This window comes from Salmo salar, chromosome ssa12 (assembly GCF_905237065.1).
Source record: "Salmo salar chromosome ssa12, Ssal_v3.1, whole genome shotgun sequence".
Lineage (NCBI taxonomy): Eukaryota > Metazoa > Chordata > Actinopteri > Salmoniformes > Salmonidae > Salmo > Salmo salar.
The window spans coordinates 38,322,865-38,335,861 of record NC_059453.1 but is presented as its reverse complement, the minus strand read 5'-3'; the positions used below and the strand labels follow the sequence as shown (position 1 = coordinate 38,335,861).

The window sequence follows — 12,997 nt, the reverse complement described above, 5'->3', positions numbered from 1 at the left end:
TCATGTTCATTAAGCACCAAACGGAAGAAAACGCACTGAAACAGGGAGGGTCTGAAATTTTCCAGTAAGAAACCCTAATTTCCAAATGTTTTAAAGCACTTTCTTTTGCTTGCCCTAATGAACATGATCCTGTTTATTTCAGTGTAACTAACACAAACGTGGCATGTCCATTGAAAGCATAACCCATCCCAAAATGTTTTATTTATAGTTTGATGTTTTTGACTTGCAGAAGACAAATTCTAATCTTCTTTCAAAACTCTGTGGTATAATTTACTGCTTTTTGTTTAGAGTTGGAAATTGGTGGTGAGTATTGACTTGAGTACTGTATTGTAGCTTGTCAACCTGCCAGTGTCAGTGATTATTAATTGATGAATGAAGGCTTACTATGAATGAATCCTTGCTTAGCCCTTCTTGTGAGCATGCCGAAGTAGTTAAGCAAGCCTCTCATGGTTCTTGTACTGTACTGTATATGGTAAGTCACTTACCAATATTGCCCCTTGTACTAGTACCAGTTTATGCATGTAGATGCCAGACCGGGACCGACCCTTAGTGAATTAGACGTGACCCGTTATAAAGTGACCTTGTACGACTGGATTGTCCTCAACATGTCCACCCTTGCCATCCTCCTCCTTGACCCTCAAACCCTGTGTTGTGAGTGAGATGTGACCTCTTGAGGCGTGGTGCTTTGAGTACTCAAGGTAATTTTAAAGCTGCGGGACTGCTTTTTGCCTACAGGCCTCGCCCCCTCCATCCACGTGTGGGACGCAATGAGCAAACAAACGCTGTCAGTATTACGGTGTTCGCACGCCAAGGGGGTGGGCTACGTCAACTTCAGCGCCACGGGCAAGCTGCTGCTGTCGGTAGGGGTGGAGCCTGAGCACACCATCACCATCTGGCGCTGGCAGGAAGGTAACAAGGCAACTCTATTTGATTTTTTAAAAGACGAATAGATGGATGGATGGGACGAATTAAACTCTATTGGGTCTAACAACTTTGATCCTGATTTTCTATTCCATAGGCTCCAAAGTGACCAGTAAGGGCCGCCATGCCGACAGGATCTTTGTGGTGGAGTTCAGGCCTGACTCGGACACCCAGTTTGTGTCGGTGGGAATCAAGCATATCAAGTTCTGGACCCTAGTGGGAGGTTCCCTCATGTACAAGAAAGGAGTGATCGGCGCAGTGGAAGACGGCAGGATGCAGACCATGTTGTCTGTGGCTTTCGGTGCTGTGAGTACCACCTTTCTATTTGTACATGGCTAATATATTGATTATCTAATTATGGTGAAGAAAATGAACTATTCATGCTGGGTTGCACATTTCATCACAATTATTTTTTTGAACGTTGTCTTGAGGACTGATGCTTGACAGAAGGTTCTACTCAGTGCATTTTCAATGATGCATATTTAGTCTAAAGTGCATTATAGTGGCTTGGAAACACAATGACATTTCAAAAAGAGGCAAATAATTAGAAGGAAAATCCTTTTGTCATCATTGTGATGTCGCCAGATACAGTATAACTTTAGCTATCTAGCTAACATTGAGGGGAGAGCACCGAATTTTTTGTTAGTTAACATTAGCATTCCTAGCTATTTTTGGCTAACTTTGCTAGCTAATGGCATTGCCATCTAGCTAAATACAGGGACGGCAAATGAACGGCTGCTGCACAGTCACTATGGGATGTCTTTCTAGAGTGCTCGGTTCACTTGTGCACAAGAGCATTTTTTTACTCTAAATGGTTAAGCGAGTGAGACATGATTATTGTAAAAATTTGAGTTTGCTTCATATACTATCATCCTAAATTAAAATATGTAATTATTTTGCCATATTAATATATGATGATGATAATATTAATTTTTATTACGCTACTTTCCTTTCCTTGATGTGGATAGTATGTGTTACTACATTACACAAGCTCACTTTTTGACCACATGGAATTGGTGGGAATTACACATCCTTTTACCTCAGATTGGTGAAGTTAGTATAAACGTTTATAGTCAGTAGATCAATTGCTTAAAACATATCAAAATCTCTCACGAACACGTACATTACCAGTCAAAAGTTTGGACACACCTACTCATTCCAGGGTTTTCTTTATTTTTACTATTTTCTACATTGTAGAATAATAGTGAAGACATCAAAACTATGAAATAACACATATGAAATCATGTAGTAACCAAAAAAGTGTTAAACAAATCAAAATACATGTTATAATTGAGATTCTTCAAAGTACCCACCCTTTGCCTGGGGGCGATGACAGCTTTGCACACTCTCCACAAAATGTGGAAAAAGTCAAGGTGTCCGAATACTTTCCGAATGCACTGGACATATTACTCCCAGATTCCATATTCATTTCCAATAGTATTCCAATTCAGGTAAAAACTGCTTAATGTGTCCAAAAACTTGCTGGGTTTGATTTACTTTCATATACCAGAAATCGTGAAAACAGGTTTGTGCTAAAGTACATTTGATGACATCATAATGATGGCAAAGTTGTTTCCTACAAAATATTTGCCTACTTTAGCAACGTCATCATATTTCCAGGCCACTATTGTGTAATTTAGATGAAGCGTCATTAGCCCCCGTTCAGAATGACTGGGCATCAGTCCACTTTTGGTCACCACTATAGCGGGCGTCTCTTTAGAACGGTCATAATAATGGCATGACGCGACAGAGTGACGGAGGTGCAACTCATGAATATTATTGAAGGTCTGCCATGTCTTGTGGATGTCATGGACTATAAGTCTTTGCTTCAAAAGTGCTGTCTTTGTATTTGAGAGGAGTTACATCTCCTTAGCCCCATCCCTCAGCTGTATACCAAAATAAGTGATGGGACAGCCTTTTTGTTGTTTTTTCAGCTCAAAGACTCAACCTTTTAATGAGAGTTTTGTCATTGTTCTGACAGAATAACCTCACATTTACTGGTGCCATAAATGGTGATGTGTATGTGTGGCGAGAGCACTTTCTGGTACGGGTGGTGGCCAAAGCACATACAGGGCCTGTTTTCACCATGTACACCACACTCAGGGATGGCCTCATCGTGACTGGAGGGAAGGAGAGGCCGTGAGTACTCTGACTTTTAACTTTATTGATTCTTGCTCACAGTTTACATAGAATGTGAGCGAGACATGGGTTGCATGATACAGGATATAAAATCAAAAATTTTATTTTTTCTACAGTATTGTTTAAAGTTAAATTGATTGTTAAAAAGTGCAGTGCAGCGATTGATGATGCATACACAAATAAAGGAGATCAGGTTAATTTGCTATTCTTCACTCATCTAAAAACATGATCTAAAATCATGCATAAAGCAAGAAGTAGTGTGATCATAGAAGTGTGATGCAATGTAAAAGGAATGCATGTACATATGTTTAAAAAAAAAAAAGCTGTGGTCGTTCTATTCAATTGAATTCCTTTTTTTTAAGATTGTATTTCGTTTTCCAACAATTAATTAAACATTTAGACATGCATAGATCCACAAGACTCGACATGACTAGGGAAGGACTTATTGCACAACAGTCAAAACAGCAAAAGACGAGTAAAGAAAAAACGAGCATAAAACTCGACAAACGTTAACGACATCACACTTGCTCAGACACACATGTTGCCACCGTATCAGAACTTATCCATATTTGTTCAATGTTTTATTTCTTTCTGATATTGTTTCTTATCTATTCTTACAACCAACAGCCATTGGTTTCAGCCATCGTTTGTTTCCAAGACTGCCCCATATGGCTTCAGTCTGTAGCTAGATTTTTTTAAATAATGAAGCATTTGATTCTTCCATTCAAATTAATTCAATTCAACATACTTTACTCCACCCAAAGGGGCAATTATTAATTGTATTAATCCCCGAGTGACAAGTGAACAACAACATGACAACAGGAAGAACATAACACAACATATAGCATACAGTACATGACATAAACTCACACACAGTAAATTATGTGTGTTCTTAACAGGACTAAGGAGGGCGGAGCAGTTAAGTTGTGGGACCAGGAGATGAAGCGCTGTAGGGCGTTCCAACTGGAGACTGGGCAGGCAGTGGAGAATGTTCGGTCCGTGTGCCGGGGAAAGGTAGGGTTCTGTGTTCTTCCCACTTATACGAACTATCAATGTCTGCTTTGTGATACTTGATTGCTGAACTGGACCCCTATAATCCCACTATAGACACTCATATAGGGGTGAATCCTAACTTCCACTTGTCTAATTTTCACTTTGTCATGCAATGTCAACGGGAGACTAATTGAAAATTCGATTTCATTAGGATTTGTCCCGTAGAGAGGATTGGATAGATATTAGATGGTAATAGCTTAATCTTGACTTCTAATTGGCTGGGTGGAAATGTCGCAATCTACAGGAGTAGCAATGAAGTAGGGGCTAGGGATCAATTACCAATTCAGAAGAAGAGTTGCTTTTGTTTCCCTAATGTGCTTTGGGAAGGCTTTTACAAAAATATTCTGCACTGAAAAATATGTAAACTTTCTTAATTTTATCTTGGAACATGCTAGCATACATTTTATTATATGTACTTTAACATTACTATTCTCTTTAATATAGTTTATACTGAGTATCTGTAGGTATTATGATTGATTGTACTATAAATTGACAAATACTGTAATACCACGTTCATTCAAGGAATAACCCCACGTTTATTTTTTTATTTCACCTTTTTAATCCAGGGTAAAATCCTTGTGGGAACTAAAGATGGTGAGATCATTGAGGTGGGCGAAAAGAATGCGGCCTCCAACACCATGATCAACGGACACACACAGGGGCGAATCTGGGGACTAGCTACTCACCCCTCAAAAGACATGTTAATTTCTGCCAGCGATGACGGCACCATCCGCATATGGGACCTGGCAGATAAGGTGAGTGATAAGGATGGAGAACAGTTTTTGCCTTTTAGGGTGCGTTCAAACCCAAAAACATGAAATGCATGTTCGACGCAGCGATGTGTTGGTGTGGGGAGTAATGTTAAACCTGTTTTTGAGATTGTTGTTCTGAATCCACTGCCCCTCGTCAAGTTCGCCACCCCCATCCCCATCCGTTGGTCTGCCCTGCACTGTAGGCTATTGATGGATTCAAGACAAGGTCATTTTTATTGATCTCAGATTCTCAGTTTGTCAGCGTCAAAGGCTGTCATTTAGATCATTTGTGCAGTATTAAAAAATATTTTTCCAAAGTCTCCAGTCATGTAAAATGACGTAGAATTGCATGAAATGCGTTTAGAAAAGGCAAACATTTTTCCAGATCCTAGGCTACTAATAATGGTCCCCATTTTTGCAACTTCTTTAAGCGCCTCTACTTTACTGCTCTATGCCACCACGCATATGTGATGATACATGCAGTGCTTTATTATTATTTTTTAAATCTTGTACCGCAGAGCTCCCCAGGTCTCCCACCTCCCGATTTACAAATAAAGTATTGAACACAGATAATCTAGACTCTAGCTACTGTAACCACCATATACTAAAATATCCACACAAGCCACTAGCCAGCCTGCCATACATCACGAGTAAGAACATTATTAATATTAGGCTATATTATAAAGTTATTATTTGAGAGCATTGAATATAAATCATAATCAATTATGTCAATCATGTCTTTTAGGAGGCACTGTAACTAGTTTGCTTACAATTTGTGATGAGTGGGTGTGTTGCAGAAATAAATATGCATGTGCAAAAAAAAGAAAACGAAATAATAATTGCTACAGAAGCAGTTAGTATGTTATGAATTTTTTCATTTTGAGCAGAAAAGACTATGCATGGCCCTGCTCCTTGGTACTGTTACTGTCTTTTGTTCTTTCTCTCCTAGAAACTTCTAAACAAAGTCAGCTTAGGCCACCCAGCCAAATGCACAGCCTACAGCCCCAATGGAGAGATGGTGTCCATAGGCATGGAGAATGGAGAGTTTATCATCCTCCTGGTCAACTCCTTAACAGTGTGGGGCAAGAAGAGAGATCGGAGTGTGGCCATCCAAGACATTCGGTGAGCCCAACCTAGGACCCTTCTATTTCAAGGTGGTTGATGGGATGGGTTGTATTTTTGTAATTGTTTTCTTAAAAAAAAAAAAATCTGGATAGAAACAAAAATAAACCATGACAAGACCGGAAATGTACACTGAGTGTACAAAACATCAGGAACGCCTTCCTAATATTGAGTTGCTCCCTTTTGCCCTTAGGACAGCCTCAATTTGTCAGGGCATGGACTCTACAAGGTTTCGAAAGCGTTCCACAGGGATGCTGGCCCATGTTGAGTCCAACGCTTACCACAGTTGGCTGGATGTCCTTTGGGTGGTGGACCATTCTTGATACACACGAGAAACTTGTCTAAGACTCCAGTCCCCCAAGTCATAGACTGTTCTCTCTGCTACCGCATGGCAAGCGATACCGGAGCGCCAAGTCTAGGTCCAAAAGGCTCCTTAACAGCTTCTATCCTCAAGCCATAAGACTGCTGAACAATTAATCAAATGGCCACGCAGACTATTTACATTGACACCCCCCCTTTTGATTTTACACTGCTGATACTTGCTGTTTATTATCTATGCAAAGTCACTTTACCCCTACCTACATGTACAAATGACCTCGACTAACTTGTACCCCTGCACATTGACTCAATACCCCCTGTATATAGCGTCGGTATAGTTATTTTGTGTTACTTTTAATTTTTTACTTTAGTTTATTTAGTCAATATTTTCTTAACTGTAGTACTTGAACTGCATTGTTGTTTAAGGGCTTGTAATTCAGTATTTCACGGTAAGGTCTACCTACACCTGTTGTATTCGGCGCATGTGACAATTTTTACAAATTTGATTTGAACTGTTGAGCGTGAAAAACCCAGCAGCATTGCAGTTCTTGACACATTCAAACCAGTACGCCTGGCAACAACTACCATCCCCCGTTCTAAGGCACTTAAATATTTTGTCTTTCCCATTCACCCTCTGAATGGCACATACACAATCCATGTCTCAATTATCTAAAAGCTTAAAAATCTGACTTTGACCTGTCTCCTCCCTTTCATCTACACTAATGGAAGTGGCTTTAACAAGTGTCATCAATAAGGGATCATAGCTTTCACCTGGATTCACCTGGTCAGTCTATGTCATGGAAAGAGCAGAGTTCCTAATGTTTTGTACACTCATTGTATTTAAATAAAATGTAACCATAATAGTATTGATCAATTTGTCCAAATATTGTGGGGATGGAGTTTGGAAAGTTGCAGGTTAAGGTTGTGCTGAAGCCATAGTTTGGTTCTCTAGTCACTCTGTTGTTGGTAATTGTCTGGTCACCAGTTTAGTTCCATTTATATGAGGCAAATTATAAACAAATTATGTTTCGCTTAAGAATGTCAAACCTTGGATACTACAGATATTCACAGGTTGCATGTTTCGTCACAATATTGTTTTGAACATTCGTTTTATACTGATGCCCGACTGAGCATTCTACTCAATGCATCATCAATGAGCACAGATTACGATTTCATCAAAAGTACATTACAGTGGCCTGGAAATACAACTAAATTCAAAAGGAAGCAAATAATTAGTAGGGAAAACTTTTGTCATCATTTTGATGTCGCCAGATTGACTTTAGAAGCAGTATAATGTTAGCTAGCGAGCTAAGATAGGTGGGAGGCCACCGGATTTTAGCTAGCTAACATTAGCATTGCTAGCTATTTTTGACGAACCTTGCTTGCTAATGACAACATTGACAACTGTCTAAAGTAAATTTGACCACATGATGACGCTGGCATAGTTGTTTCCTACTAAATATTTAACTTCTTTAGCAATGTCATTGTATTTCCAGGCACTATAGTGTAATTTAGACAACAGTAGTTAGCCTCCCTCCAGATTGACTGGGTTTTCACCACTTTAGGGCAACCTATGGCGCCACCGGCAGAGGGCGGCTTGAGAATGTTCATAACAATGGCATGACGTGACTGAGGTGCAACCTAATGAATACAGTGCCTTCAGAAAGTATTCATACCCCTTGACTTTTTCCACATTTTCTTACAAAGTGGGATTAAAATGTATTTCATTGTAATTTTTTGGTCAACGATCTATACAAAATACTCTAAAGTCAGTGGAAGAAAAATTTATGGAAAATAAAATACTAATATATTTTGATTAGATAAGTATTCAACCCCCTCAAGTCAATACATGTTAGAATCACTTTTGGCAGTGATTACAGCTGTGAGTCTTTCTGGGTAAGTCTCTAAGAGCTTTGTAAACCTAGATTGTATAATATTTCCCAATTTATTATTTTAAAAGTTCTCCAAGCCCCATCAAATTGGTTATTGATCATTACTAGACAGCCATTTTCAAGTCTTGCCATAGATTTTAGTTTATTGTCCTGCTGAAAGGTAGATTTGCCTCCCAGTGTCTTTTGGAAATCAGACTGAACCAGGTAATTTAAACTCTAGAACTTTGCCTGTGCTTAGCTCTTATTCCTTTTGTTTTTATACTAAAAAGCTCCCTAGTCCTTGCTGATGACAAGCATGCCCATAAAATTATGCAGCCACCACCATGCTTGAAAATATGAAGTGGTACTCAGAGATGTGTTGGATTTGCCCCAAACATAATACTTTGTATTCAGGACAAAAATTGAACTTTTTTACCACATTTTTTGCAGTATTTCTTTAGTGCCTTATTGCAAACAGGATGCATGTTTTGGAATATTTTTATTCTGTACAGGCTTCCTTCTTTTCACTGTCATGTAGGCTAGTATTGTGGAGTAACTACAATGTTGATCCATCCTTAGTTTTCTCCTATCATAGCCATTTTAACTCTGTAGCTGGTTTAAAATCACCATTGGCCTCATAGTGAAATCCCGAGCGGTTTCCTTCCTCTCCGTCAACTGATTTAGGAAGGACACATGTATCTTTGTAGCGACTAGTTGTTTTTTAATGTTTTTATTATTATTATGTATGTATGTATATATATACAATTATTTTTTTAACACCTCTACACCCCCCCAAATATCTTAGTTATTTGTTACGGCTTGTTTTGCTAAATATATATACATTTTACCTATACATTTAACATTTACATTTTACATACATGGTATTTTTATATATATCAACAATACATTACTAAACAAACTCTTTAATCCCAACCTTTAGCCACTCTCAGCCCATCCCACCTATCACCATAGACCACCCTTGTTTAGTTTCCATGTGCCATATATTTTTAAATTGTGCTGTGATGTTTTACAACATTTTTGAATCTTTCTATTCGTATATTATCCACAGATTGTGAGCTAAAGATGAAAACCTTTTCTATGAGTATTATTATATTATTTATTGATTAGCTATGGCTTTCCAGATCGCCCAACACTGCTATTTGTAAGGTTAATTTTAAGTGCATGTTGTGATTTTTTAACTATTCCTGAACCTGTGACCAGAAACAAGCTAATACCAGAATAAGTGATCTATTGATTCTGTCTCTTCACAACAAAATCTACAGAGCTGAGATTGTTGTATGCCCCATATACAGTGGGGGAAAAAAGTATTTGATCCCCTGCTGATTTTGTACTTTTGCCCACTGATAAAGAAAGGATCAGTCTATAATTTTAATGGTAGGTTTATTTGAACAGTGAGAGACAGAATAACAAAAATAGAGAAAAACACGTCAAAAATGTTATAAATTGATTTGTATTTTAATGAGGGAAATAAGTATTTGAACCCCTCTCAATCAGAAAGATTTCTGGCTCCCAGGTGTCTTTTATACAGGTAACGAGCTGAGATTAGGAGCTCACTCTTAAAGGGAGTGCTCCTAACCGCAGCTTGTTACCTGTAAAAAAGACACCTGTCCACAGAAGCAATCAATCAATCAGATTCCAAACTCTCCACCATGGCCAAGACCAAAGAGCTCTCCAAGGATGTCAGGGACAAGATTGTAGACCTACACAAGGCTGGAATGGGCTACAAGACCATCGCCAAGCAGCTTGGTGAGAAGGTGACAACATTTGGTGCGATTATTCGCAAATGGAAGAAACACAAAAGAACTGTCAATAACCCTCAGCCTGGGGCTCCATGCAAGATCTCACCTCGTGGGGTTGCAATAATCATGAGAACAGTGAGGAATCAGCCCAGAACTACACGGGAGGATCTTGTCAATGATCTCAAGGCAGCTGGGACCATAGTCACCAAGAAAACAATTGGTAACACACTACGCCGCGAAGGACTGAAATCCTGCAGCGCCCGCAAGGTCCCCCTGCTCAAGAATACATATACATGCCCGTCTGAAGTTTCCCAATGAACATCTGAATGATTCAGAGGACAACTGGTGAAAGTGTTGTCAGATGAGACCAAAATGGAGCTCTTTGGCATCAACTCAACTCGCCGTGTTTGGAGGAGGAGGAATGCTGCCTATGACCCCAAGAACACCATCTCCACCGTCAAACATTGAGGTGGAAACATGCTTTGGGGGTGTTTTTCTGCTAAGGGGACAGGACAACTTCACTGCATCATTTGACGGGGCCATGTACTGTCAAATCTTGGGTGAGAACCTCCTTCCCTCAGCCAGGGCATTGAAAATGGGTCGTGGATGGGTATTCCAGCATGACAATGACCCAAAACACACGGCCAATGCAACAAAGGAGTGGCTCAAGAAGAAACACATTAAGGTCCTGGAGTGGCCTAGCCAGTCTCCAGACCTTAATCCCATAGAAAATCTGTGGAGGGAGCTGAAGGTTCGAGTTGCCAAACGTCAGCCTAGAAACCTTAATGACTTGGAGAAGATCTGCAAAGAGGAGTGGGACAAAATCCCTCCTGACATGTGTGCAAACCTGGTGGCCAACTACAAGAAACGTCTGACCTCTGTGATTGCCAACAAGGGTTTTGCCACCAAGTACTAAGTCATGTTTTGCATAGGGGTCAAATACTTATTTCCCTCATTAAAATGCAAATCATTTTATAACATTTTTGACATGCGTTTTTCTGGATTTTTTGGGTTGTTATTCTGTCTCTCACTGTTCAAATAAACCTACCATTAAAATGATAGACTGATCATTTCTTTGTAAGTGGGCAAACGTACAAAATCAGCAGGGGATCAAATACTTTTCCCCCCCACTGTATATAGCATTCTGTTGGTGGAAAGAATTTGAGATAATTTAAATTGAAAAACTCTTAAGTGTTGAGTCAAGTGTAGTTTTTTGTACCATTTCATAAACCATGTGCCATGGAATTGGTACATCGAAAATCTCCTCCCATTTATTTTGCAAAATTTTTTTCCTCAGATGAAACTGCTATATTTTTCTATTTATGCCAGTTCCTTTCAGACAATTTGTATCCTTAATATATGGCAGGAAAACAAGTTCCCTACCTTCTCCCCTTTCCACTAGCCTCCTCCATTTTTGTGGTAGGGCTGCATTCAGTTGGTTGTAAATTTGGATTGAACAGATATTCCCAAATATTTTTGATAACTGCATATGTAACATAACTCCTCTATTTCTATTCATAATATCATTAATAAATAATGTTTTTTTTTTATTAATCAATATATTTGAGTTTAAACATAACATTTGTTGTAATATTTGTTATTTATTTTCTGAAGGATAAAACTGAAATTGTAACCAGCTTTGTATGGCTTGTTTATGAAAGGGCGATACTTTAAACAAAATTTCATTCTCAATTAGTCAGAAATTATTAGTTGTAATCTGTATGAAGGCAACAACAAAAAAATTAACAAAGGATTAGCTTTTCTTAATAATCTACTGGAGAACCATTTTGGGTTTAAGTATAACTTATGCATGAGTGAAGCTTTTAGTGAGAGGTTTAAAGCTTTAAAATGTAATAATTGTAGCCCCCCAAACTCATATTCATTATATAAATAGCCACGTTTAATTGTGTCTGGCTTAGCATTCCAAATAAAATAAAATATTTTTTGCTCATATAATTTTAAAAACAAAATCATCTGGAGTAGGCAATGCCATTAGTAAGTAAGTAAACTGTGATAGGACCAAAGAGTCAGTAATATTTCTATAAATAGACAAGTATTTTCCTCTCCATGGTTGCAAAATCCTATCTATTTTTGCTAACTTTCTATTGAAATGAATTGTGGTAAATTCATTTATATTTTTGGAGATGTGAATACCAAGTATGTCTACTTCACCATCCGCCCATTTTATTGGTAAACTACAAGGTAGTGTAAACACTGTATTTTTTAACAATCCAATACGTAATATGGTACAACTTTAATCATCAGCTGTCAGAGCCGCTTACCGATCACTGTACCTGTACACAGCCAATATGTAAATAGCACACCCAACTACCTCATTCCCATATTGTTACTAATCCTCTTGCTCTTTTGCACCCCAGTATCTCTACTTGCACATCATCATCTGCACATCCATCACTCCAGTGTTAATGCTAAATTGTAATTATTTTGCTTCTATGGCCTATTTATTGCCTTACCTCCCTACTCTTCTACATTTGCACACAGTTGTAAATGAGAACTTGTTATCAACTGGCCTACCTGGTTAAATAAAGGTGAAATAAAAATAAAATAAATAAAAATAAACACTTGTCATAAATAGGTTTTAGTCCAGAGAGGCTAGAAAAGTGATCAAGATCTTCAATGAGACTGTGCAGGGATCCAAATTGTGGACTTAAGAAAAAACTAGAGCCATCAGCATACATTCACACTTTTGTTTTTATCCCCTGGATTTCTAACCCCTTGATGTTCTATGCTTAAAATATTTTGCTTCCTATTTCAAAATATCATTTGGTGAATCATGTATAACGAGTTTCTGTAAATTCTTTTTGGTAGAATTTCTGTGTTGAAGATTCAGTATATTTTGTGCATTTTTCCCCATTTTCTATCCAATTCGCTTTATTTTTGTAATACATTACAGTTGATCATTCTTGATTAAGTACCTCCATTTGTTTTTGTTTTTCCACTAACCTATTTTGTGCCTCTATAGTACAGTTTCCATTACCATTACCTGCGTTGTTACTTCCTCTATTTTCTTTATTAGTCTCATCTCTTTTGACCTAAACTG

At 38.3% G+C, this 12,997-nt stretch overlaps 1 protein-coding gene across 3 annotated transcripts in view; it reads left to right on the top strand.

Moving 5' to 3' along the window:
- Positions 1 to 12,997, top strand: part of LOC106565000 (echinoderm microtubule-associated protein-like 6) — a 73,026-nt gene that overhangs the window by 32,941 nt on the left and 27,088 nt on the right. For 2 of the 3 annotated variants that reach the window (XM_045691320.1, XM_045691319.1), the window contains 6 exons: positions 736 to 909; positions 1,019 to 1,227; positions 2,903 to 3,060; positions 3,960 to 4,074; positions 4,680 to 4,868; positions 5,815 to 5,987. In XM_045691320.1, coding sequence (XP_045547276.1) covers positions 736 to 909; positions 1,019 to 1,227; positions 2,903 to 3,060; positions 3,960 to 4,074; positions 4,680 to 4,868; positions 5,815 to 5,987 — 1,018 coding nt within the window. Of the gene's footprint in view, positions 1 to 288; positions 304 to 735; positions 910 to 1,018; positions 1,228 to 2,902; positions 3,061 to 3,959; positions 4,075 to 4,679; positions 4,869 to 5,814; positions 5,988 to 12,997 lie in introns of all 3 variants that reach the window. The other variant, XM_045691318.1, reaches the window with a different exon arrangement.